Here is a 24,238-nt window from a genome sequence, read left to right on the forward strand (position 1 = left end):
CTGTGGTCGGTTTTTCACTCTCTTTCGCTCAGGACCTTCATCGACTGTGGTTTCTGTTGTTTACGTCCAACAGACAAGAATAAAGAGCACAGTGCAGTTTCATGTTGTCATCTTCGCATGTACTCCACTCCTGACCAAAACTAACCCCCCCCCCCCTCCTGATGGGTACACGTGCACTCAAGTTATCAGTGACTGTCATCATGCCATTGCGGCTGTGATCTTTGTACCAAGAGCCGGACTGCTCTGTTATCGATTTTGTTGTGGTGAAAATTTGACGATGGTCTGTCCGTACATTGGAGGTATGACCTGCTGTTGGGACCGAAAATGAGTGTACGTCCGCGTCCACGTTTTGCAGGTGTCCGTTTAAGGGGGGGGGGGCAAATATAGAAGGAAAACACTCCGTGCCGAGCAAATGTGTCCGTACATGTCAGGTGTCCGCTCACGCCGGGGGCCGTTCATTGCAGGGACTGCTGTAGTGAAAACAGTATTGAGCTTTGTATTGACATACTATTTGCTTGTTGATAGCCCACACGTTTTGATTTGATTTTCTTGTGTGCTTTTTTGTTTTTTCTTTGTTTTTTCGTGTGTTTGTATGTGATAACTATGACATGATATGCTTTATCTGCAATTCTGCTGAGATGTGATATATTCTGGTGGCTACTTTGTTGGTTTTTCAGTGTCATTAGGATTTGATACCAATTCTTATTGTGGAAATATCTAGATTTTATTTGAAGTTTTATGTTTCATAACAGTGGCCCACGTATGCAATCCACCGGGTAAAAAGAGTATGTGAGGTGGACACGATGTGAACGTGGTAAATAAAAAAAAAATAAAAAAAATAAAAAAAATAATATATATAAATAATATATATAAAACATCAGAAATGGTGAAAGAAACAATTGAAAGTCAGCAGAGACTTTCTTCCGAGAGAATAAGTATCCCTTCACAGACAGCCTATTGGGAGCATCAGACCCTCCTCAACGGGTACCGAGATTTACCAATGAAATCACAAGGAAATCTAGTCCTGAGGAGGTCCATTGTTCTTGTACCTGGACGTATTTCGACATTATTGTGTCTCATCAGTGGTCAGATGGTACTGATAGCAAGAGTTGTCAACCCATGGTATCCAACTAAGAAGCAAACCACTCTCTGAATGGTAGCTTCTGTTGGCATGGGAGACTACCCTCATCTGACAACCCCAAGGGGATATCTGTGAAGGGAAACACTTTGATTTAAGGCCAAAGTGTGGAATTGATATTTATTGAGAAAGAATTTAGAAATTTAGACAAGTTTTAACCAAGAAATTAGGTTAAAACAAGGGAAATTTGAAAAAGCCTAAAAGGAGGTAACTCTGTACCAGCCTGCAGATCCAGAAATGTAGTATATATATATGTCACAGTGGAAATGAGAATCCAGTGAGATTCCGAATCGCACTAGTGGAGATTGGAATTCCAGTTTGCACTAGGGCAAACTAGAATTCTCATCTCCACTGGATATTTGTTGGTGAAGATTGGAATTCCAGTTTGCCCTAGTGCAAACGGGAATCCAGTTTCAGTGGAGATGGGAATTCCAGTTTTCACTAGGGGAAATAGGAATTGGGGGAAATAATGTGTTCAAAGGTTTATAATTGTTGTTAAAACCATTTCATCTTGAGTCACTCATGATTTTAAGGCTTACTCATTTCAGGTATTGAAATGCAAAAATAAAAATAAATATTATTGAATTGATATAATCGAACAACACAGAGTAATTGCGCACAATAAGGTTTTATTATCAATATCATTAAATCATATCACAAAGTTAAAAGCTTATAAAAGATGAAGCATGAAAGGTAGGCCTATCTATGCTACATGCCTTCACACACACTCCCACACATGCATGCACTCACGCACACACACAAACATGCCTTTTTTGCTTTTTTTTCATTTCACTGGAAATCCATCAACAGTTCTTGCAAAATGTGCTTTCTGGGTGACATTTTGTACAGCAGTCTATGTTTGCTTTTCGGCAATTGCACCGTTTCGTTAGACAGTTGCCTTGCACCAATTTCTTCCAATTTGAACTGTTTTTGGATCCAGTGTTAAAATGTTGCCATCTCTCTCTCTCTCTCTCTCTCTCTCTCTCTCTCTCTCTCTCTCTCTCTCTCTCTCTCTCTCTCTCTCTCTCTCTCTCTCTCTCTAAAGGCGTGCTCCTTCACAAAATCCTTTCCGGCCATGCTCCGAGTGCTTTCATTACAAAATTTAAAGCCAAACCAAGCCGAAAATTCAACGTCCCCATTCCGCGGATAGATCTCTTTAAATCAAGTTTAGCTTATTCTGGCAGCGTTTTGTGGAATTCTCTCCCGGAATCAGTTCGAGTCCCAACAAGTCTCAATACTTTCAAAAAACACCTCTCATTACATTTAATGTCAAATTACGAAAAGTCACAGTGATGGAAGACTTCGTTCTGATTATTTTCATATTGATCATATCTGTCCATAAAGCATCAGTGTTTCATAACGCAAGAATGTATGTATAGCCTACAACGTGTATATAGTCATGTGAATAGTTTCTCTGCCTTGCTTATCTTTTGTAATTGTTTTACGTATGTATATATATCCTCCCTTCTTTGTCTCTGTTACTTCAGTATGGGTATATATGTTGTATTTTTATAGCTCAATAAATACATCATGGACTCAAAAAAATATATGATAGTGCAGATTCCGATTTGGGCGAAGAACTACTTTGCTCCCGACCTTTGACCTCGCGCCGAACAATGTGACACATTTGTATGAAGTTCCAAAATCGTATTGCACGGCTCAGAAAACCATATCAGTTGCACGCAAAAATGAATCTCAGAACTGATCTGATGTATGAGATGCAATAAGCAAACGTTTCTTTCATTATGAAAGCAATGCAGGTGGGAAAAAACGAACATTCAACTTACAAGATAACCAGATGCTAGCGAACCAAAACAAAAACACGAGTACCCTCCCCTTGCTTCGTTAGCAGACGACTTTTGAGAATCTGTCAGACCGTCCTTACCTGGCACGGTTGGGCTTCGCTATCATCAGCTGTTTCACGTGTTTTGCGAGCAAGTCTACTCTTTTGCCTGGCTCTGCAGTAAGTCCACATTGGCGATGAAGGTATCTAAGAACTTAACATGTGTGTATTTTTCCGTAATCCAGTCATATTCTTTCAAAATGCAATCAAGCGGCGGTGACAGACTTGGGTCCTGTTTTCCTCGCACCCATACCAGTTTAGGTTCATGCAAACACACTCGCAAAACATGTAGATACATTTCAAATAGGGAGCAAATGGTTAAATCTACATATGTGTTCCCTAAAATTTGCTTCTCTGTCAATAAGACTGCCAAAGGCTCGTGTCTCCCGATGATATTCATCCGCTGGGTCTTGACTGAAATACAAGCCATATAAAAAACCACTCGTGTTGTAACCTATACATAGTGTGTGTGTGTGTGTGTGTGTGTGTGTGTGTGTGTGTGTGTGTGTGTGTGTGTGTGTGTGTGTGTGTGTGTATGTGCGAATGTGTGTGTGTGTCAGTGTGTGCGTGTGTGTGTAAGTGAGTGTGTGTACGCAGTTGGGCAAGCACTCTGGTTGGCTCACGTAAGTGTAGCCTATGCGATGCTAACTTTTGTCTGTCTGTGCGTGCGTGCGTGCGTATGTATGTATGTATGTATGTATGGATGTATGTATGTATGTATGTCTGTGATAGAAACTTTAACATTTGACTGAACACCGAAATACTAATTTTACCTGGTTATTATCAAGCAACAGCTTCAAAGTATTGAAGCAATGATCAACATTTTTTTTCGTACAGCTTCAAAGTATTGAAGCAATGATCAACATTTCGTCGGCACGTATGTACGTAGTTAAAGTGTGTATCCAAAGAAAACGGGTGGTGGGGGGTTTTGGGGGGGTAAAAACAGCTGACTGGTTTGTGTCGTGTTTGGTATGTAGACCAGGTCAGGGGTCAAGGTTGGGTCAGATCGCGTGAAGGATTGTGGTATAGATACAGTTATCATCGAGCTGCAGTTCGCCGATTCGGAGAAGACGACTCATGATTTCACATTGTTCGGTTTCGTAGCTCCAGAAAAATAGATAAAGAAGATAGCCTACCAAAGGAGATTTCCTACAGGTTAATCTGCACAGCGTGTTTCCAGTGTCTGCGCGAGGAAGCGCTGTCGAAAGCGCAGTGTTGATCTGGCCATCTGGCAGTCGTGTCCCAGTAAGTAGGCTACAGACAGACAGATCTAGATCTAGTGTCTCGCACTCTTGCACCGTATCACTTATGCTTACTGTGTGTGTGTATGTGTGACGGAGTTTGTGTCACTGTTTGTCGATTTCTTACGTGAGCCTTGAAGGCTTCGCCTCTTGTTTTTGAGTTGGAATGTACTATGTATTGAATGTACTCAAGCCAAGCAACATCCCTGTGTACTGCACGTGGTTGTAATAAAATCTGATGTCTTATGTCTTATGTTTCTTGGTTTGCCTTGTTCTGGTTATTGCTTGATTTCTTTAAGTGTGCCTGCCTCTCTATATTTTAAAAAACAAGAAGAGAAAATGCTCATACCACTCACCTTTGTTTGACTTAATATGAATCAGAAACAAATTATCGGCTGTAACTGATACATACACACACACACAGAAACAAAACCGACATCATAGTAAAACTTCAAAACATTAAAGAAAACAATAATTATCTGTCATTTTACCCAAACTCCATCTTGATATTTTACCAGGGTCAACCAGACTTCTATGTCATACCTGGAGATCACTAAACCTCGGAGGTGTGTTTTAAAGCTCCAGCCTCAAAACATTAAACACAATAATACTTTCTGTTTTAGACCTATACTTGACCCAACTGCAACCTTGAAATTTGACTAGGGTCAACCAGACTTACTTCATATTCCATTTAATCCCAGAAGTGCATTCAAAATTCAAAAGCTCCAGTTCTATAAACATTAAAGGCACAGTAAGCCTCCCGTAAACCATCACAGAGCTCCCCGAGCGTCTAAATACAGTACAAGCATACTTCCATTTGAACGCTCACCGAACGGGAACATCCTGGCTGCTTTCTGTCGAGCGTGAGACATTTTCCAAGAATTTATTTTCGTAGACTTGTTCCGTTAACAACAACGGCGCCTCGTTTTTGCGCTAGACCTAACTTTTAAAATCTAAATAATAAATTGACAGCTTGTTACACAAACATTCTTTAATCATAAAAGAATTCGTTTTTCATCAAGACAAGATCAGAACAATTCGAAGTTGTGAAAGTTTAAAAAAAGAAAACCCCGGAAGCAGGGTCACGCAAGGGTCGTAGCAGACGACGGCGGTTTATCAGTGCAAATCGCCGTTGCTCTCAACAGTCAAAATCCATCGCTAGAGTTCTTGTGAACCACAGCCGTTGTTTCGTGCATAAAAAAACGTGCTATTGTAGATAAGCTCACGTCGAGTCGCATTCAAATGACTAACTATGACGACGGCATTGTGAAAAGGGAAAACTGGATCACACGGGTTCACGATGGCTCAGGGGTAAGATAAACCACGCAAAAATAAATTCTTTGAAAATTGTTCGCTCTTTACGGAGGGCACCTAGGATGTTCTCAATTGGTGAGTGTTTAAATGAAAGGGTGTTTGTACTGTGTGTAAAATCCTGACCGTATCTGTGATGGTTTACGGGAGGCTTACTCTGCCTTTAAACAAAATATGATTTCCCTACTTTTTCCCCAAAATTTGACCCTACCATGACCTAGAAATTTGACGAGAATCATGTGTCATGTCATGAGACTTGTGTCATGTCTGAATTCCATCAAACTTTGCAAGAATGTGAAGTTTCAATTCTCTACATCCAAAAAGGTTCAAGAAAATAATTAAAAAAACTGTTTTTATCCAAACATATATGACCCTGTTGTGACCTTAAAATTCCACCAGGTTGAACTCGCATCATGTCAGAGGCCATTAAACCATGGAAGTGTTTGATATATCAAGGCTATACTACTTAAACATTTGAGAAAACCCCAATTTCTCATTTTTTTAATTGAACACAAACCCGTGCACTTGACCTTGAAAGTTGACAGGGGTAAACCAATCTTAAGCTACTCTTACACTGTGCCGAATTGCCCTTGCGAATAGCATTTTCCAATAATTCACAATGATCGGGACATGGTCGCAAGACATTCGTAAATGTTCTTAACCAGTCGCCACCATTCGTCTCTTGTTTTGAACATAGCAACATGTTCCTAATATTCGCAAAGAAGTCATATTCTTAACTTTTTTGCAACGTACTTGTAAGATTTCGCAAGACATTCGTAATCATCGCAATGTATTCGTAACGCTCGCAAGGCATTCGCAACCATTCGTTATGCCTGTCTCACACTGTGCCGAATATCCTTGCGAACATTCGTAATCATCGCAATGTATTCGTCAGGCTCGCAAGGCATTCGCAAACATTCGTTATGCCTGTCTTACACTGTGCCGAATATCCTTGCGAATATAGATTCGTATGCATTCGCAATGATCAGTAGACATTCGCAAGCACTCGCAACCATTCGTAAGACATTCGCAAGGATTCGTAAGGCTTCGAATGGTCAATATTTTTCCTGTCCATTAGTCTCTTTTTTTGGCCAAATACAACATGTTCATATACACATTTCTTGCGAATGTCTTACGAATAGTTGCGAGTGCTTGCGAATGTGTACCGATCATTGCGAACGCCTTGCGAGCGCTACGAATACCTTTACGATGATTACGAATGGCTTGCGAATACTGAAGAATATGCATTCCTTGCGAATATGAGGAGCATGTTGCTAATATTCGCAACAAGAGACGAATGGTGGCGAATGGTTAAGAACATTTACGAATGTCTTGCGACCATGTCCCGATCATTACGAATTATTGGTGAATTCTATTCGCAAGGGAAATTCGGCACAGTGTAAGAGCAGTATTACGAACAATGCGAATTGCATAATCGCTTTATTCGTAAAATGTTTGCAAGCACTCGCAATACTCGCAAGGCCACTCGCAACGTTCGTAATAGATCCGTATATGGATTCGTATACAATCGCAATGATCGGTAGACATTCGCAAGCAGTCACAACCATTCGTATGACATTCGCAAGGAATCGTAAGCCTTCGATTTTTCTTCTGTTTTTTCCTGTCCATTCGTCTCTTTTTTGGCCGAATACAACATTTTCATATTCGTAAGGATATTCGGCAGAGTGTAAGACAGGCTTCACATCATGTCTGAAGGTCATCAAACAATAGAAACATGTGACATTTTAAAGCTCTAGCTTCAAAAATGTCTCCAAAACAAAAGCTCAACGACAGACAGACAAATGCTGCTGAATACTATGACTCACTGATTACTCAGGTGAGCCAAACAATATGTGGCAAAGTTAATCTCAGCTGTTCAAACCACCAAAACAAATCATCAATTGCTATCAACCTGTCTTATACGTAATCATATTCACTTTGCAAGAGGTTCTCCTGAAGAGTAACCGTCAATCGATCTGTACACAACCACTGAGGAATTTATGGTCAACCAGAGAGTACCACTTTTAGACGACATGCAATACTAACCTTTCCGTGAGGAGCAAACTGTCTGCCCCTGCCCACAGTCATCCTGAAACAGAGCACGTTATAGCCGTCCCTCCACTGAGAGAAGCGCCAGTTGCCCCAGATAAACCACCAGCTGCACGGACACTGGGGCAGACGTTGAAAGGCGGAGAGGCGCGCGTTCTTGAGTGGCAAGTTGCGTGTATACCAGTCCTGGCACTGCTGGTCAGCACTGTAGCTGTCCCCCACAGGGTAGATCCACATCCCGTAGCGACCTAGAACATATACTCTCTATACATGTGCAGCTTAAAAGCTAATAGCTTAAGGTCACTGAGAGAGGGGGGAGGGTGGTGGGAGAGGGGTGGGGGGGTGGGTGGGAAGGGGGGAGGGGTGGGAGGGGGGGGGGGGGGGTTAAGCGTTTCACAAACTTGTACATGTACTGTAAACGTTCCACAAAAAGACCACTTTAGGATTTTAGAAGAAACTGACCTTTGATTCTTGAGCTCCTTGCGCATGACATTTATGTTTATTAATGTTATCACTGATTATCTTTCAGAAGTTGGAAGGTCACAGTGATATGCAACACTCTTTATTGGACCTGGCTGTGTCACCTATTGCAGGACAAGTATTGCATCTAAACGTCTCTCGGTTTGAGGTTCAAGGTAAGGTCAAATTAGGAGGGAATGCGTTCCAATTAGTATGCCGACGTTTGATCCTGATAAATCAGCTACATGTATAAACCCTTCGGTGTCGATATCAACTGTAGATCAAGATGATAACATGAACTAGTGAAACCAACCAGTGTTTCCCTTGATTTTGTCCAGCCTGGTAAAGGCCTCTGCGGTGTGGCTGTACACCGAGTCAATGACCTGGCCTTGCTGACCGTCGGAGAAGCCAATGACCAGGGGCTCATTGTCCAGCACAGACCACTTCATTCCTCCCAGCTTGTAGTACACCAGTCCAAACGATCGCCTGCCGTCCGATATCAGAGCTAGCTGCACCGTAGCTTGTTCCGCCTGTCAAAGTGTGGACATGAGAATGAACTTTTCAGACCCTTCAGAATAGTTATTGTATGATGTGAGTGAAATGCAGAGGGAGAAAGAGACACCGAGAGAGAGAAACAGAAAGACAGACAGCCAAATAGAGAGACAAAGAGAGACCTACAGACAGACAGAGAGAGAGACAGAGACACAGAGAGGGAGACAGACAGAAAGGCACACAGGCGGATAGACAGAAAGAGAGACCTACAGAGAGAAAGATACAGAGAGAAAGATAAAGAGAGAGAGAGTGAGAGACCGAGACAGACAGACAGAAAGAAAGAAAGAAAAGATGAGGAAGACACACGCAGGGGTCTTGCAGAGGGGAAAAGGGTCATACTGCTAGATTCGTCATTTCATTTTAATTACATGGAAACAGATTTCACATGGAGTACTGGAAGTCGAATGCACGCATAAAAGGTTTATGTCGACAACACAAGCACTGTGTTATTACCGCTGCATCCGGGCTGTTGACGTGCGACACGTTGTCCCAGGTGACTACCAGGACCAGGCTAGCGTTGTACTGCCTGTACTCACTGAACTCGCGCACCTCAGCACTGGCTTTGGTCAGTGCTGCTGGGTCCGTGTGGAGCTGGTAGTACACACCTAAAACAGTTAATAGACATATTGACTCAACGTTAAAAGAAGAAGAAAGAACCATCTTCAGAATTCTATCTCACGGCAACACTGCCATTCAACGAATTCTTAGGAAATTAAACAGTCAGATTCATTTGACTTTGAAACGAACAATAGTGTGAAACAAAAAGTTTACCACTTCTTTTTTATAAGAATGCGCGCGTGCATGAGTGTGTGTATGGGAGTGTGTGTGTGTGTGTGTGTGTGTGTGTGTGAGTGTGTGTGAGTGTATGTGTGTGTGTGTGTGTGTGTGTGTGTGTTTTCCTGTAAAATGAATTGTGAGCAGTGATGTAATGGTTCCCTATGCATGAATATATTTCTGACACACTCGTTAGTTGATTGGATATTGAAAACATGCGACATTTCTAGAATCATGAGTAACTCTCTCTCTCTCTCTCTCCATCCCTCTCTTCGGGACATTTTGTGCCCTTCTTGTTTTAGTTTGTTATTATACGAGTCATTATTCTGTCCACTACTGCCTATTACTTTATCACTGACTGAATGCCTACTCAGGCTAAATCTATGCCAGATTAAATCACACACAAAGCAAAAGAAAATAATATACCCACCACCATTATTTTCAGGAGAAGCAATGTCCGAGTGATAAGGGCAGATCATGGCTTTGTGTTGCTTTAGTTTCAATTTCCTCCCTTTGTCTCGTTTTCCGAAACTGACGAGACCTTTATTGGCGATCTGATAACAAAATCATGTTATTAAAAACCGATTACATTTCTGTAATAAGGTATTGAGGTACACATAACCCTGTAGCCATGAACAAAATAAAGTACGTAACTCACACATTTATTGCACAGAGTTGCACTTCACGGGAGTGAAACAATGAAACAAGTTAGCCAAAAAATGTATACATGTACACAAGACATACACACAAAAACATTACAAAAATCGACCTTCCGTATCAACTGACCATATAACTTAGCAACAGCAAAGCAGTGTCTTAATCCAGAGTTGCCATTTGTGCTAGAGTCATAGTGTCCCCTTTCAGGGAACCGACCTAGGGTCAATGCAGTTGCAAATGACCTGGATTACAATATTGGTCAATATTGGACACAGCGATTTAACCGCTTTGTTGTCAAAAAAGCACACACACAGACAGATGACGTGCAAATCCCTTTCTGCAGCTTCATTTTAGAGTCAGTTCAACTTTCAACAACGCCAAAACGAACTCACGAACAGTTTATAGTGCAACTGATCTCCCACAGGAAAGCCAGTGTCCACGTAGATCCTTTTGCTTTTGTCGTGAGCGCGTCTCAACACAGCGTCTCTCTGGTCCTCGCCATAAGGATACAGGTCTGAAAGAAGCGGTGGCCATAGCATGCTTGTTCACCAGTATGTAACCACACAAACTAGCTAGTCTTTCACACTTGCTGTGTTCAACCATGGCAACACAGTGGATTCACATGCAGAAAAACCCCACACAAAATGGGCGAGAGAGAGAGAGAGAGAGCGAGAGAGAGAGAGAGAGAGCAAGAGAGAGAGAGAGAGAGAGAGAGAGAGAGAGAGAGAGAGAGAGAGAGAGAGAGCGAGAGAGAGAGAGAGAGAGCAAGAGAGAGACATAGAAAGAGAGAGAAAGAGATGGGGAGAGAGAGAGAGACAGAGAGACAGAGAGAGAGAGCGATAGTGAGGGGGAGAGAGCAAGAGAGAGAGAGAGAGAGAGAGAGAGAGAGAGAGAGAGAGAGAGAGAGAGAGAGAGAGAAAGAGTAAGAGAGGAAAAGAGAGAAGATAACATCACATCACATCACATAAGATGACAAGAAACTGGGGAATGCAATGGAGGAGGTATTACATGGAAATAATAGAACGTTTTCTTCCAGAGAGTGGACAGGAATAAAACATGCGTGCGTGTTAGGCGCGTGTTTGTGTGTGTGTGGATTTGTGGGTGCGTTTGTGCGTGGTAAATATGATATAGCACATGCTATGTTTGTGTTAATTTAATAAATTGCAGTACTCTATGGTAATAATTATGTTTGCTTTTTTAGTGTGTCAAAAGTGTGGGTAGTAAAGATTTTACTTAGATTCATGTTTCTATTGTGCAATATCCCTATTAGTACTACAGATGAACTGGACAATGTAAATGCAGTATCATGTGAAGTGTGTGTGCTTGTGTGTAAGAATTTCGGTGATTACTTTGTATTTTGTTGTGCTTGAATGTATTGAATGTACTTAGAAGAAGAATTAGATAAAAGCTTGGATGTGCTTTCTTTCACTAGTAAATTTTAAGGGGCTTAATTGCCTATATTGAACATGAATTGGTTTATACGATTCGAGTTTTTACGCCCTCACGGCTTTTGATGTATGCGTGTTTAGGTGGTATCAGCCATCTGCACTTATGGTAGAATGACCAAGATCTTTAACGTGCCATTGTGGTGACACGGGGGTGGGAGATGGATACCGTCTCTGGGTCTGCACATAAAGTTGACCCGTGTCCGTCCCGGCCCGGATTCGAACCAGCGACCTTTCGATCACAAGTCCAGTGCTCTACCACCTGAGCTACCCGGGCCCCCTCTTTCACAAAAGTGACTGTCTTCTTTTATATATCGTCTGCTACGCGTTGCAGTTCCAGGCGTGGTGTGCAGGTGACGTCATAGCTACCCGTGCAGGTATACGTCTTGGCTACACGTAGTGCTTCTCGACCTCTGTATTACGACTCCCAGCAATTCAGTACAACATTGAGCATGTCAGTGATGCCACTCACCGTACTGCCTCGTCAGCTCATCTGAAAAGGAAACAAGTCGCGTAAGGCGAAATAACAACATTTAGTCAAGCTGTCGAACTCACAGAATGAAACTGAACGCACTGCATTTTTTCACCAAGACCGCATACTCGTAGTTTCGTCAGTCCACCGCTCGTGGCAAACGCAGTGAAATCGAAAAGCCAGAATAGTGCGGTAATGGTCGCGCTGAGCAGGATAACACGCTTTTCTGTATCTCTATTCTTTTTAGCGTACTGAGTTTGTTTTTAATCCAACCATATCATATGCATATGTTTTTGGAATCAGGGACCGACAAGGAATAAGATGAAATTGTTTCTAAATCGATTTCGGACAATTAATTTGAATCATAATTTTCATATTTTTAAATTTCAGAGCTTGTTTGTAATCCAAATATATATATGTTTTTGGAATCAGAAAATGACAAAGAATAAGATGAAATTGTTTTTGGATCGTTTAAAAAAAAAATTTTAATGACAAGTTTTCGATTTTTAATGACCAAATTCATTAATTATTTTTTAAGCCACCAAGCTGAAATGCAATACCGAAGTCCGGCCTTCGTCGAAGATTGCTTTGCCAAAATTTCAATCAATTTGATTGAAAAATGAGGGTGTGACAGTGCCGCCTCAACTTTTACAAAAAGCCGGATATGACGTCATCAAAGGTATTTATCGAAAAAAAAAAGTCCGGGGATATCATTCCCAGGAACTCTCATGTCAAATTTCATAAAGATCAGTTCAGTAGTTTAGTCTGAATCGCTCTACACACACACACACAGACAGACAGACACACACACATACACCACGACCCTCGTCTCGATTCCCCCTCTATGGATTGGATTGGATAAGATTTACAGTCCAGTGAGGTTACCCTCATGGAAATTCGGGCTGCTTTCTCCCCGGGGAAAGCGAGCTGCCATACATACGGCGCTACCCATATTTTTTTCCTGCATGCGTGTGTACGTACACACGCATGCAGGAAAAAAAATATGGGTAGCGCCGTATGTATGGCAGCTCGCTTTACCCGGGGAGAAAGCAGCCCGAATTTCCATGAGGGTAACCTCACTGGACTGTAAATCTTATCTTGTATGTTAAAATATTTAGTCAAAACTTGACTAAATGTAAAAAAACGCATAGCTGTTAATTCAGGAAAGTCAGTTTATACCATAACTTCTGTATGCTACTGCTTCTAAGTTTTGACACTGCTTAGCTACCATTCAGAGAACATATGAGAACAGAATGTGTTATGAAAGAAAGAATCGGAATGACAAAGAGAAAAGCCTAGCCTTCCAGCTCTTCTTTCTTTACTCTCTACAGATTCATGCAACTCAGACATTTTGGGGGCATTGTGCACATAATTTGTGAGCGAGGGAAGGAGTGGGGGGATTGAAAGAAAACACCACGGAAACACTCCACAGTTGACAAGTACGTGAACATACCTGAGTAGGGATCATAAGTGAAGTAGGAAGCTGAAAATCCTTGAAAAGTGATGATCCAGTCAGATCGGAACTCCACCTTCAGTCGGTTTCCGGTGGAAGTGATGGTGTCTGGTGCCGACAGTCCGCAGTATCTGAACGTTGCACAGTATAATGCGAAAGCATGAGGTATGAAGGTCAACAAAACCTAGATTCAAAGCTCTCGCTAAAAAAAAAAAAAATTGAAACAAAGTTTGCTCCTTCTTGACCTACACATGAGCCTGCTCAGATCTTGACGACGATTGATCAGACCTATCATCATGTTTCAAGATCACCAAGTTGTACAAATGATTAATATGTAGAAGCTCTGGCGTTATCCAGGTGCATTTCCTGTAGGTTTTCTCGAGTCTCGTTGGAGGTCATGTGACACTTTGCTACACCCGCAAACGTATTTTTATTACCTAAACGTTGTTGATCTAGAGACGTGCTGACACAAACATTCACACAAAAGTGCAAAAATAATTGCATGATCACTTTAGTCACTACTTATGAACCCTGATAACGCCAATGATGTGGCAGTTTCGCTGTTAGTGTACTAGAGCTAGTATGTTCTATCTCCTGCTGTGTAGTGAAGTAAAGTGTGCATTTGTTCAAAGCGGCGTCCATACGTACGTAGTAGCACTTCAGTCTTATCAAAGTGAAGTTGAACTCAGTTGTTTACGGCAGTCTCGCGTAGACACGAGAATGAGTGTGATCTGTTTTCCCACAGGAAAAGCACCCGGGGTGAATTTCCTGTATACAGGGTAAACACCAACAGGAAGTGCACCTACAGGGAATGCGCCCACTTTTGGTCGACACATAGACCCCTTCTGCCAAACTACTGGTCGGCCAGCCGGCCATGCAGAAGAAATACACAAAATTTACAAAAATTAACCTGACTTACTTGACATAAATAGGATTTTATTTATTGGTTTAGAACATTGTCAATTCAAACACAACATATGTATATATATAGATTTTGATTCCAGAAAGAACAATCAATACAATATTATCATTATTATTTATTTACTTTTCTGCAATTTCAATTCCAAGTAACATTTAATTAACAAATGTCAATTCATTTTGAAGCTTCCAAGCTAAAAATCCAATGTTTGACCAAAATGTGAATAATGCGGTCTCCACAGTGCCGTCTCAGCTTTTTAAAAAGTCAGATATGACGTCATCAAAGGTTTAAAAAAAAAGTTTTAAAAGGGTGTGGTTGTTACATCAGCAAGAATTTACATGTACAGTTTTATTTACTTCTGTTTATTAGTTTTCTGGGAATCGCTCAACACACACAACCTCAAAAAACACACATGCACACAAACATCCTCACCTCCCTCTCAATTACCAGTCTACTGCAATATTTTAAGAGGGGATGTTTAGACTTTAGAGCGACTTGCATGTACCTAAGGTTTAAAAAAGTGTTTGGTTGTTTTTTTTGTTTTTTGGTCAGTTTACAACAAATCATTTGGTATGCAGAGAGATGTAACCAAACAAACTCAAAATTAATTGTACAATTGTGACAGGGCGACCAGTCACCAATTATAGAGTAAAGTTTTTGTCATTGTCCAGTCTAGTGTTTGTAGTTCATGTTGCCGATCGCTTTATGTTTTGTGTAATGCCATTATCTGTTCAAAGTTAAATTTTGAGATGCACATGTCCAGTCATCGGTAGATCCTAAGCGCGCTTAGCCATCTGTGTCCATGTTCTGACTAGTCTTTGATCCTTTGAACTCAAGCCGCTCTCCTAGGAAGAGACGGGTAGCCGCTGGCCTGGAGGTGGTCAGTTGCGTAACTGTTATGACCGACCCGGGGTAGCCGCCGATAACACGTGCATGTGGTAATGCTTGATGCGCTCAGATCAAAGCCTCGTTAAGAGGGTGTGAATTCCTTTTAATTGGAACGGATAAATCAGGAAAGCTGCCAGCTGTGGTTGGAAGGTTTTCGGGTAGGCGAAGTGGAGGAGAGAAGAAGATGTTAAACACAGGAATAAAGTTTGCCATGCCAGTAATCTGCTGTCGTCACAATGTCATTGGTGTGTCCGTGAGTGAGTCCTAACACATCATCAGAGAAACAAAACATCAGAGTTTTCCGAACCTCCTACACAATTAAACACAAAAAAGAAGTAAATATGACCTGCCGATGTTTTTTAGCACATACCTCGAAAGTGTGATGTGTGATTTATGTCAGCTTTTCCCCGAACACCGTCCCATATAATTATGCAGATACAAATTATACAGTGAAAAAAAGAGAGAGAGAAATAAGCCAACTAGACCACAGAAACACAGTAAGTGACTCACTTCCCTCCGATTCGTGTATCCCCGTCATAGACGTAGACCCAGTCCCAATAACACCTACTGGGTCCCTCCAGGGTGAAGCTGTCAAAAGTCAACTGGATCACGTGGTTTTCCTGGGCCACGATCTCCCAGCTGCAGTCCATCCGGTTGGGGTAGTTGTTGGGGTACAGGGGACTGGTGAAGCTGCCTCGCTGCTCTCGTAGTTCAACAGAACCGCAAGCTGAAGGAAACAAAGACCCACGTATCCTGATTAGATAACTGCAGTGTGATTATATCCTGGGTACTATTTAACCTTTCATCAATTCAAGGTGGCCGCATGCAGTATTCTGCCATCTGTGTTGATTTTTCATTACATTTAGTCAAGTTTTGACTAAATGTTTTAACATAGATGGAAAATCGAAACAAGGTTGGTGGTGTATGTGTGTGTGTATGTATGTATAGAGTGATTCCGAGAAAAGTACCACACCGATCTTCATGAAACTTCACATGAGAGTTCCTGGGTATGATATCCCCAGATATCTTTTTTCATTTATTCGATAAATGTTTTTGATGACGTCATATGACATATCCGCCTTTTAGTGAAAGTTGAGGCGGCACTGTCACGCCCTCATTTTTTAACCAAATTGATGGAAAGTCCGGACTATGGGATTGCATTTCAGCGCGGAAGCTTAAACATTTGTTGATTCGTTTCCTCAAATTTGTCATTAAAATCGAATTTTCAGTAACAGATTACAAAATGATTGCATTGTATTCCTCATCTTCATGTTTACTCCAAAAATGTGCTCAGAATGAAAGAAAATTGGTTCAGTGAGTCTACGGTCGCATGCTTTGAGGAGACGAGTGTGACCTGTCTCGGTCTTCGGGTATGGTTAGCCGAGACTAACAAATGTAGTCTAGGCAATGACTGGTTTTGGGTGTTTTTTTGGGTGATTTTTTAATTTGATGCTGACTGACTAAATGTTTTAATATCGTTTCACGCGACTTGTTTTCTTCTTCTTCGTGTTTGCTTTCTTTAAATACAAATGAAAGCAACAGCCTTTGATAATTTAGAGAAATCAGCTCGGATATATGCCTCTGTGGTCTTCTCAGATACTCGCCCCATCCATTTTCCACAGATTTGATACAGAGAGAAAGGCCATGGCAATGCAAATACGTTTGACCAATAAAACCTGTACAGGTGCTCTTACAATACACTGCACCGTAGCTACAAAACATAACAATCTAACACAACACAACGTTGAACAAATTACAAGGGTTTTCTCTAGTGTAGGTAGCACTGAACCCAGCCATCGCATCAGACCCATCGGTGACATAGCGAATCCACATCATGTTCTGTGATGATGTCAGCGCTTGAGGAGTGGAAGTGCCACAGAAGCGTTGCCCTAACAACGGAGCGCCATCAAATCCACCATCTCGGACCTGCAATCAGGAGCAGAATGACACAATCATGGTTTACAATACCGTTTGTCATTGTTCGTGTGTATATAAATGTGTGTGTGTGTGTTTTGATGACCAGCAATATACTGTCTGACTTTGCTGTATGTGGACGCGCATGGAATTTATACAATATAAATAACTTTGTTGTCAAGATGAACTGTAATCAGCCTTGCGACATCAGGCTTAATGTCAAATCTACCTGATCTAAAAGTGCATTTAAATTGTGTAATGCGAGTGGCTTGGGAGTATCTGTTTCAATAAGCCGTGCTCTGGTCTTTCTCCAAAAAATATTTAGAACATAAATTAATTTATGATAAAATCATAAAAAGTGTTAAGTCAAATGTCAAAGTTTGCCACGCTGCAAATCCCATGCACGCACAAAAGCAAGCACGCTCCTAATCTGTTCTAACCCTGGCCTCTCTAATCTCCACTCTCACACTTCTTTCTCTCATCTACAACCTCCCCCCCCAACACACACACACACACACACACACACACACACACACACACACACACACACACACACACACAATGCCAGACTCGGACAGAGAGTATCACTGACGTGAACCGCAAATGAATTTGATTGTCCACAGGAGAACAAGCTTGGACAATCTCCACGTTACCAGCAGACAAGTTTCAAATGACGATAGTTTGTCTGCTGGCTGTGGTTGGACTTAGTGTACATTTTTAATGTGAGAATCTTGATACAACCAGTTTTCGTGTGTTACCTGCAGAGATTTCTTACCTCCACATGGTGAATCTGACAGTCTGTTTCGTCGGTTCCAAGATGAAAGCTGCTGAATTCCAGCTTGACGATGTAGCCCTGCCATTGTTCTATGATGAAAGTGCAGTCTTTTATTTCCCCAGAACTATTCGATGACTGGATTGTTCCGGACTGTGATCTCCATGTACCTCGGTGTGTTTCCTCACACACTGCCAACACAAGACAATCTGACTGAATTGAAACTGTCAAGTACAAAAATCAGTACATTTATAATCACTGGAGCGGTGTGATGCATCTGGCAATAGCAGATCACACGTCAGTTTGTTTCAAAACACACACATCTGACTGAGTTTGAGCTCAACTTCCTCACAACAAGCAAGTGCCCAGAAGACAAGAAGTTAATACGATGAGGAAAGGAGGGGTGGGGTGACGAGGGACTGAGGGACTGTTAAATCACAGCGTTGCATATGGGCCGTGAACCTGACATTAAAGGCACAGTAAGCCTCCCGTAAACCATCACAGATACTGTCAGGCTTTTACACACAGTACAAACACCCTTCCATTTGAACGCTCACCAAACGGGAACATGCCCTACGTAAAGAGCGAGCAATTTTCAAAGAATTAATTTTGCGGAGAGAGTGTCAGAGACAATCGGACTGTGGTGCGTTTTGGCGCTTGACCTAACTTTTAAAATCTAAATAATAAATTGACAGCTTGTTACACAAACATTCTTAAATCATAAAGAATTCTTTTTTCATCAAGACAAGATCAGTACAATTCGAAGTTTTGAAAGTTTGAAAAAAGAAAAGCCCGGAAGCAGGGTCACGCAAGGTCGTGGTTCTCGTAGCAGACGGCGACGGTTTATACCAAGTTCCTCTGAACAGTCAAAAGCCATCGCTAGAGCTCTTGTTATCATGGGGGCCTCCTGGCCCCCATTCATACGGATAGTTTCGAGGTTGACCATGGGCAGCGCCATTTTGTTGTGAAAACGTCATCAGTTTGTGTACACAGGAAGTTGTGACATCCGTCACCCTTTGGGAGGGTGAAGGCAACATTGTTCATCAGTAGAAAGCTGTGAAATCCGCCACCCTATGGGAGGGGTGAAGGCAAAATTGGTTATCACTGAGTTTGTGTAACACAGGAAGTTGTGAAATACGTCACCCTATAGGAGGTGTGACGGCAAAATTGTTCAACAAAAACATCATAGGTCGAACTGTGCAGGGTCAACCGCAGCAAACTCAAACCATTCATCCTATACTGCATTTGAGTGACTTATATACCGACATTTTTGGCTCACGTAAGTGTAGCCTATGCGATGATAAACTTTGTCTGTCTGTGCGTGCGTGCGTGTGTGTGTGATAGAAACTTTAACATTTCCGAGTCTATGGATTACGTCAGTCTCGGTCAAAAGTGTTCGACGTGTGTGATAGAAACTATTTGAAGACGTCACATTATGACGTAAGAGGGTTAGACGTCACGCAAAGGAATTACTGAAAGTCTCGGTCATTGTTATTGTGAGCGGGCCGAGACTACTTGGCAGATCCAGGGTCTCGCTTTCTTGCACAGTTTCACCTATGCTTACTGTGTGTGTGTGTGTGTGTGTGTGTGTGTGTGTGTGTGTGTGTGTATGTGTGACGGAGTGATTGAGTTTGTGTTACTGTTTGTCGATTTCTTACGTGAGCCTTGAAGGCTTCGCCTCTTGTTATTTCTTATTTTCAGCACAGGTGTAGGAAAAAATCATGAACCAAAATGTTATTTGTTTTCTAATTTCTAATTTGTTTTACAAATGTGACCATGGTCTTTCAAACATACAGTGACATTAAACATTGTTATGTTAAAAAAAAGAAAAAAGAAAAAAAGCTTTTGTGCACAAATCAGAAAATACATTGTACATTTTACCTACAGGCCAAACAGTGTCTGTGGCAGCAAAGGACCCAGCAAGTTGCACTGATCTATATTTTTAGATCAGTGGCAAGTTGTCAAGAATAGGCGTTTGCATTTGTATGTGTCCACTGATAGTAGGTTTGGTTGTGATCAATCAGAATGATGTGGGAATAAAAATGTATGACAGTTTGGCATGATGACATGTAATTCACATATGCTGAAATGTAATATTATACATGATATAATATTATTATGGCTGTTGCCATGACCATGAACCCCAAGAAAGGTTTAATGTTATGTAAAATCAAAATACCAAAATCAAGCACCTATTAATCTGGTCTACGGCGCGGGAAGATTGAGGCCTTCGTAAACGTTCAACGTTGGCCAATAATGATTTTAACAATGTTGTGTCGTTTTGTATTATGTTTTATTTTGTTGATCAATTGATAAATATGTCTTCCCAACATATTACAAATCAAACAGAAATAAAGTCTTAGAGAACTACAATAATTATTGTTGTCGTCAAAACCTTGCAAGGCCTCAACCGTTCTCACGAGATCAGTTACATTTTTTCTCTCTCTCTCTCTGCATATATGTCTTTGTCTGTGTCTCCCTCTGAGTCTCTCCGCTTCTGTCTTTCTATGTCTGTCTCTGTCTATGTGTGTGTGTGTGTGTCTCTCTCTCTCTCGCTCTCGCTTTCTCTCTCTCTCATCTGACTCTTGGCACACAGGTCAAAGCAGAGGTTAACTTGAAGGCACGTGTACCTAGCAGGAGGGGGGTGATTTCTTGAATTAGCTGAGGGCGGTGGTGAACATGGGTCTCAAAGCAGAGGTTGGGCTATTTTTAGACCGTCAACACAGACAGTACAGCGTCGTCAATACCCGCGTCATAGACCTATATATTAGTCTAAATATAGGTCCCTGCCCGCGTGAAGGAAATCGCTCACCTTCCACGTCCAAAACGTAGTGATATTATTGACACGCCAGATTAGCGCGGTAGCGTATTGTGCTAAGCAGGAAAGCGCGCTTTTCTGTATTCTTTTTAACTTCGCAATTTCCGGAAAACATCCACTTTCACTTTGAGACTGTTCTGTTTACATTCGACACTATCAAAACCACTTTGCATTGCAATACTGAAATACTTTTTTCTGTGTTCGAAAGCTACAGCCAATGGTTATTATATCCCCTTAGGTACAGTTTTATAACATTATTGGCACATGTAAACAATAGGAATTAATTAATGAACGCTACGAAAAGGGCAGCCTTTAACCTCCCTGTTAATGTTGTCACTCAGCATTTTTTTTTTAATTCTCATCCACACTTTCAGCACTCCCCCCACCCGCCCTCCCCATCTCAGATGTAATTTGTAAATGACGTTTTCAGCCTTCAATCCACTATTTAACATAGTAAGTCAAGCTTTTCAAACCTTATTGATAATTGCTTTGATGTTTTGCTGATGTTCAGTTTATTTTTTAATGAAGATCTCGATCATGGTTCAAAATTTCATATTGTTTTTTCAAAAACGTGCGTGTGTTCCATTTCAAACTAACCTCACTGATGTGAACTCCATTATTACTGTCACATCTGTTTTACAAATTACACCCATAATCCAAACCAACGCGCAAACACACACACACACCACAACTACACACATATTATGTACTCGTTACCATTAGCCAACGCTCGTCACAACACTGTTTGACTACGAAGCAGTCTCTTCGATCATCTCTGCGCTGAGTCGGTCACACCTTTGCTCACCTCTGCCAACAATCTCAAACGTATCCTTTTTTTTCAATCACTACAAAATTATCATACAGCTTTTTATGTCTCACTAAATTATAAATCAGATGTATGTGGTTGTTTGTTGCCTTGAATGCCCCAAGGGGCAAAAATGAGTGTTTTTTCCATACTAATTAGCCTCATTTGCCTAAACCATATGGGAGTTATCCGTCCTTATAGAGTTAAACAAAATATATATATATATATAAATCCCATGCTAATTTCAAATACAGCGTGTTGCTATTCACTTCAATATAATAGTAAATAACAATCAAGAAATAACGAAGTCATTAAACCACAATTTCTCAGATATTTACACTTTTCATTTTGTTTCAATTCACACCACAAAACATACACTTCGCCTTTTGCTATTCAGTCTCAAGTCTAAATAATAATAGTATAAATCATAACTAATTTTCTTCACACCATCATAGACATAATGTTCACATGTTCTTTGTACAATCGTTGGTTTTCACAATAAATATTGCATTACTGTAATTGTCTTCTTTTTCTTTAACAATGTCTTTTCAAAAACAAAACTCAAAGACCACAAAAGCTATTGCAACCTACTCCTATCTCTCGTCTCTCCGTCTTCCTGGGTACAATGGTCCCTATAAGACTTACATTCAAATGCTTACATTTCCATGCTACCCACATTGTCAAAATACCAATAAATATTCAAAACAAATGTTAACTACTACCTAACTTCATTTCAACCCACACCCATTATTATACACACATTTCACATTTAAACCATTAGTCGGCCCCCTGTCGATATTTATGTCGCTGCCCTACACGCCACCAGGCGTGAAAGGCAGGAGTGAGTGAGTGTCGATATTTATCGACTAAGTTCCTTGTGAACCATAGCCGTTTGTTTCGTGCATAGTCAGAGGTACTTAATAACATGCTATTGCAGATAAGCTCACAGCGAGTCGCATTCAAATTACTAACTGACGACTACATTGTGAAAAAGGGAAACTTGATCACACGGGTTCACGATGGCTCAGGGGTAAGATAAACCACGCAAAAATAAATTCTTTGAAAATTGCTCGCTCTTTACGGAGGGCACCTAGGATGTTCCCGTTTGGTGAGCGTTCAAATGGAAGGGTGTTTGTACTGTGTGTAAAAGCCTGACAGTATCTGTGATGGTTTACGGGACCGGGCTTACTGTGCCTTTAAGCTTTACTTCGACCACTATAAGTGTTTTACTGATTTTCGACTGCAGTGAGACTCGGCGCCGTGTAACCTCTACACCCACCCCGCTTCAGCTGAAATACTTACACGAAGTCCAGTTTGCCCGGAAACCAGATCTTGAGTTCTGTGCGTTGCTGACAAAAGTGACACTCATAACGTCATCTGTTGATGTTACGTCAAACGGCAAAGCGTCACCACAGAGCCTGTCTAGTCTGCGGTTTGGTCTGGACGATTGAGGACCTTCTCTCAGCTGACAACATAAATACACACATCAATTAATCAATCAATGATTCAATCAACCAACCAACCAATCAATCAATAATTCAATCAATCAATCAATATGATTCAATCAATCAACAAACCAAGTAGGCCTAATCACTCAATCAATCAATCAATCAGCAAGCAAGAAATGGGAGATTTTGATACGGTTAGCTCTTATATAGTTCTGTTTGTGACATAGCATTCTGCTACTTTTGAAGACCACGGCCTCCTGAAGGCTCTCGGCACATCGTCCTCTGGAACGTGCAGTTGATACACGACTTAGTGCCAACTGAAAGGCTCTCGGCACATCGTCCTCTGGAACGTGCAGTTGATACACGACTTAGTGCCAACTGAAAGGCTCTCGGCACATCGTCCTCTGGAACGTGCAGTTGATACACGACTTAGTGCCAACTAAAAGGCTCTCGGCACATCGTCTCCTGGAACGTGCAGTTGATACACGACTTCGTGCCAACTGAAAGGCTGTCGCCACATCGTCCTCTGGAACGTGCAGTTGATACACGACTTTGTGCCAACTGAAAGGCTGTCGCCACATCGTCCTCTGGAACGTGCAGTCACGTTGATACACGACTTCGTGCCAACTGAAAGGCTCTCGCCACATCGTCCTCTGGAACGTGCAGTTGATACACGACTTTGTGCCAACTGAAAGGCTCTCGGCACATCGTCCTCTGGAACGTGCAGTTGATACACGACTTCGTGCCAACTGAAAGGCTCTCGCCACATCGTCCTCTGGAACGTGCAGTTGATACACGACTTCGTGCCAACTGAAAGGCTCTCGGCACATCGTCCTCTGGAACGTGCAGTTGATACACGACTTCGTGCCAACTGAAAGGCTCTCGCCACATCGTCCTCTGGAACGTGCAGTTGATACACGACTTCGTGCCAACTGAAAGGCTCTCGGCACATCGTCCTCTGGAACGTGCAGTTGATACACGACTTCGTGCCAACTGAAAGGCTCTCGGCACATCGTCCTCTGGAACGTGCAGTCACGTTGATACACGACTTCGTGCCAACTGAAAGGCTCTCGCCACATCGTCCTCTGGAACGTGCAGTTGATACACGACTTCGTGCCAACTGAAAGGCTCTCGGCACAACAAGACAGAGGAGATGCACAACAAAAATTGCTTGTAGACAAAATCTTTTGTGTATTTTCTGAAACTTTTGAAAGCATGAACTGTCTAAGTAGAAGAAAAATATAACGACTTTTATGGTTTTTGAGAAAAAGACATTTACC

General features: G+C 41.6%; 1 protein-coding gene across 1 annotated transcript in view; it reads right to left on the bottom strand.

Annotated features, from left to right (window-relative positions):
• The window catches only part of LOC138947652 (uncharacterized), a 185,347-nt gene that overhangs the window by 127,698 nt on the left and 33,411 nt on the right, over positions 1–24,238 (bottom strand). Inside the window, exons 5-15 of the mRNA XM_070319175.1 lie at positions 22,813–22,975; positions 17,891–18,078; positions 16,959–17,127; positions 15,712–15,928; positions 13,395–13,525; positions 11,942–11,962; positions 10,417–10,538; positions 9,798–9,921; positions 9,047–9,198; positions 8,355–8,571; positions 7,580–7,830 (exon numbers count right to left, since the gene is read on the bottom strand). Coding sequence (XP_070175276.1) covers positions 7,580–7,830; positions 8,355–8,571; positions 9,047–9,198; positions 9,798–9,921; positions 10,417–10,538; positions 11,942–11,962; positions 13,395–13,525; positions 15,712–15,928; positions 16,959–17,127; positions 17,891–18,078; positions 22,813–22,975 — 1,755 coding nt within the window. The remainder of the gene's footprint in view (positions 1–7,579; positions 7,831–8,354; positions 8,572–9,046; positions 9,199–9,797; positions 9,922–10,416; positions 10,539–11,941; positions 11,963–13,394; positions 13,526–15,711; positions 15,929–16,958; positions 17,128–17,890; positions 18,079–22,812; positions 22,976–24,238) is intronic.

This window comes from Littorina saxatilis, linkage group LG14 (genome assembly GCF_037325665.1).
Source record: "Littorina saxatilis isolate snail1 linkage group LG14, US_GU_Lsax_2.0, whole genome shotgun sequence".
NCBI lineage: Eukaryota > Metazoa > Mollusca > Gastropoda > Littorinimorpha > Littorinidae > Littorina > Littorina saxatilis.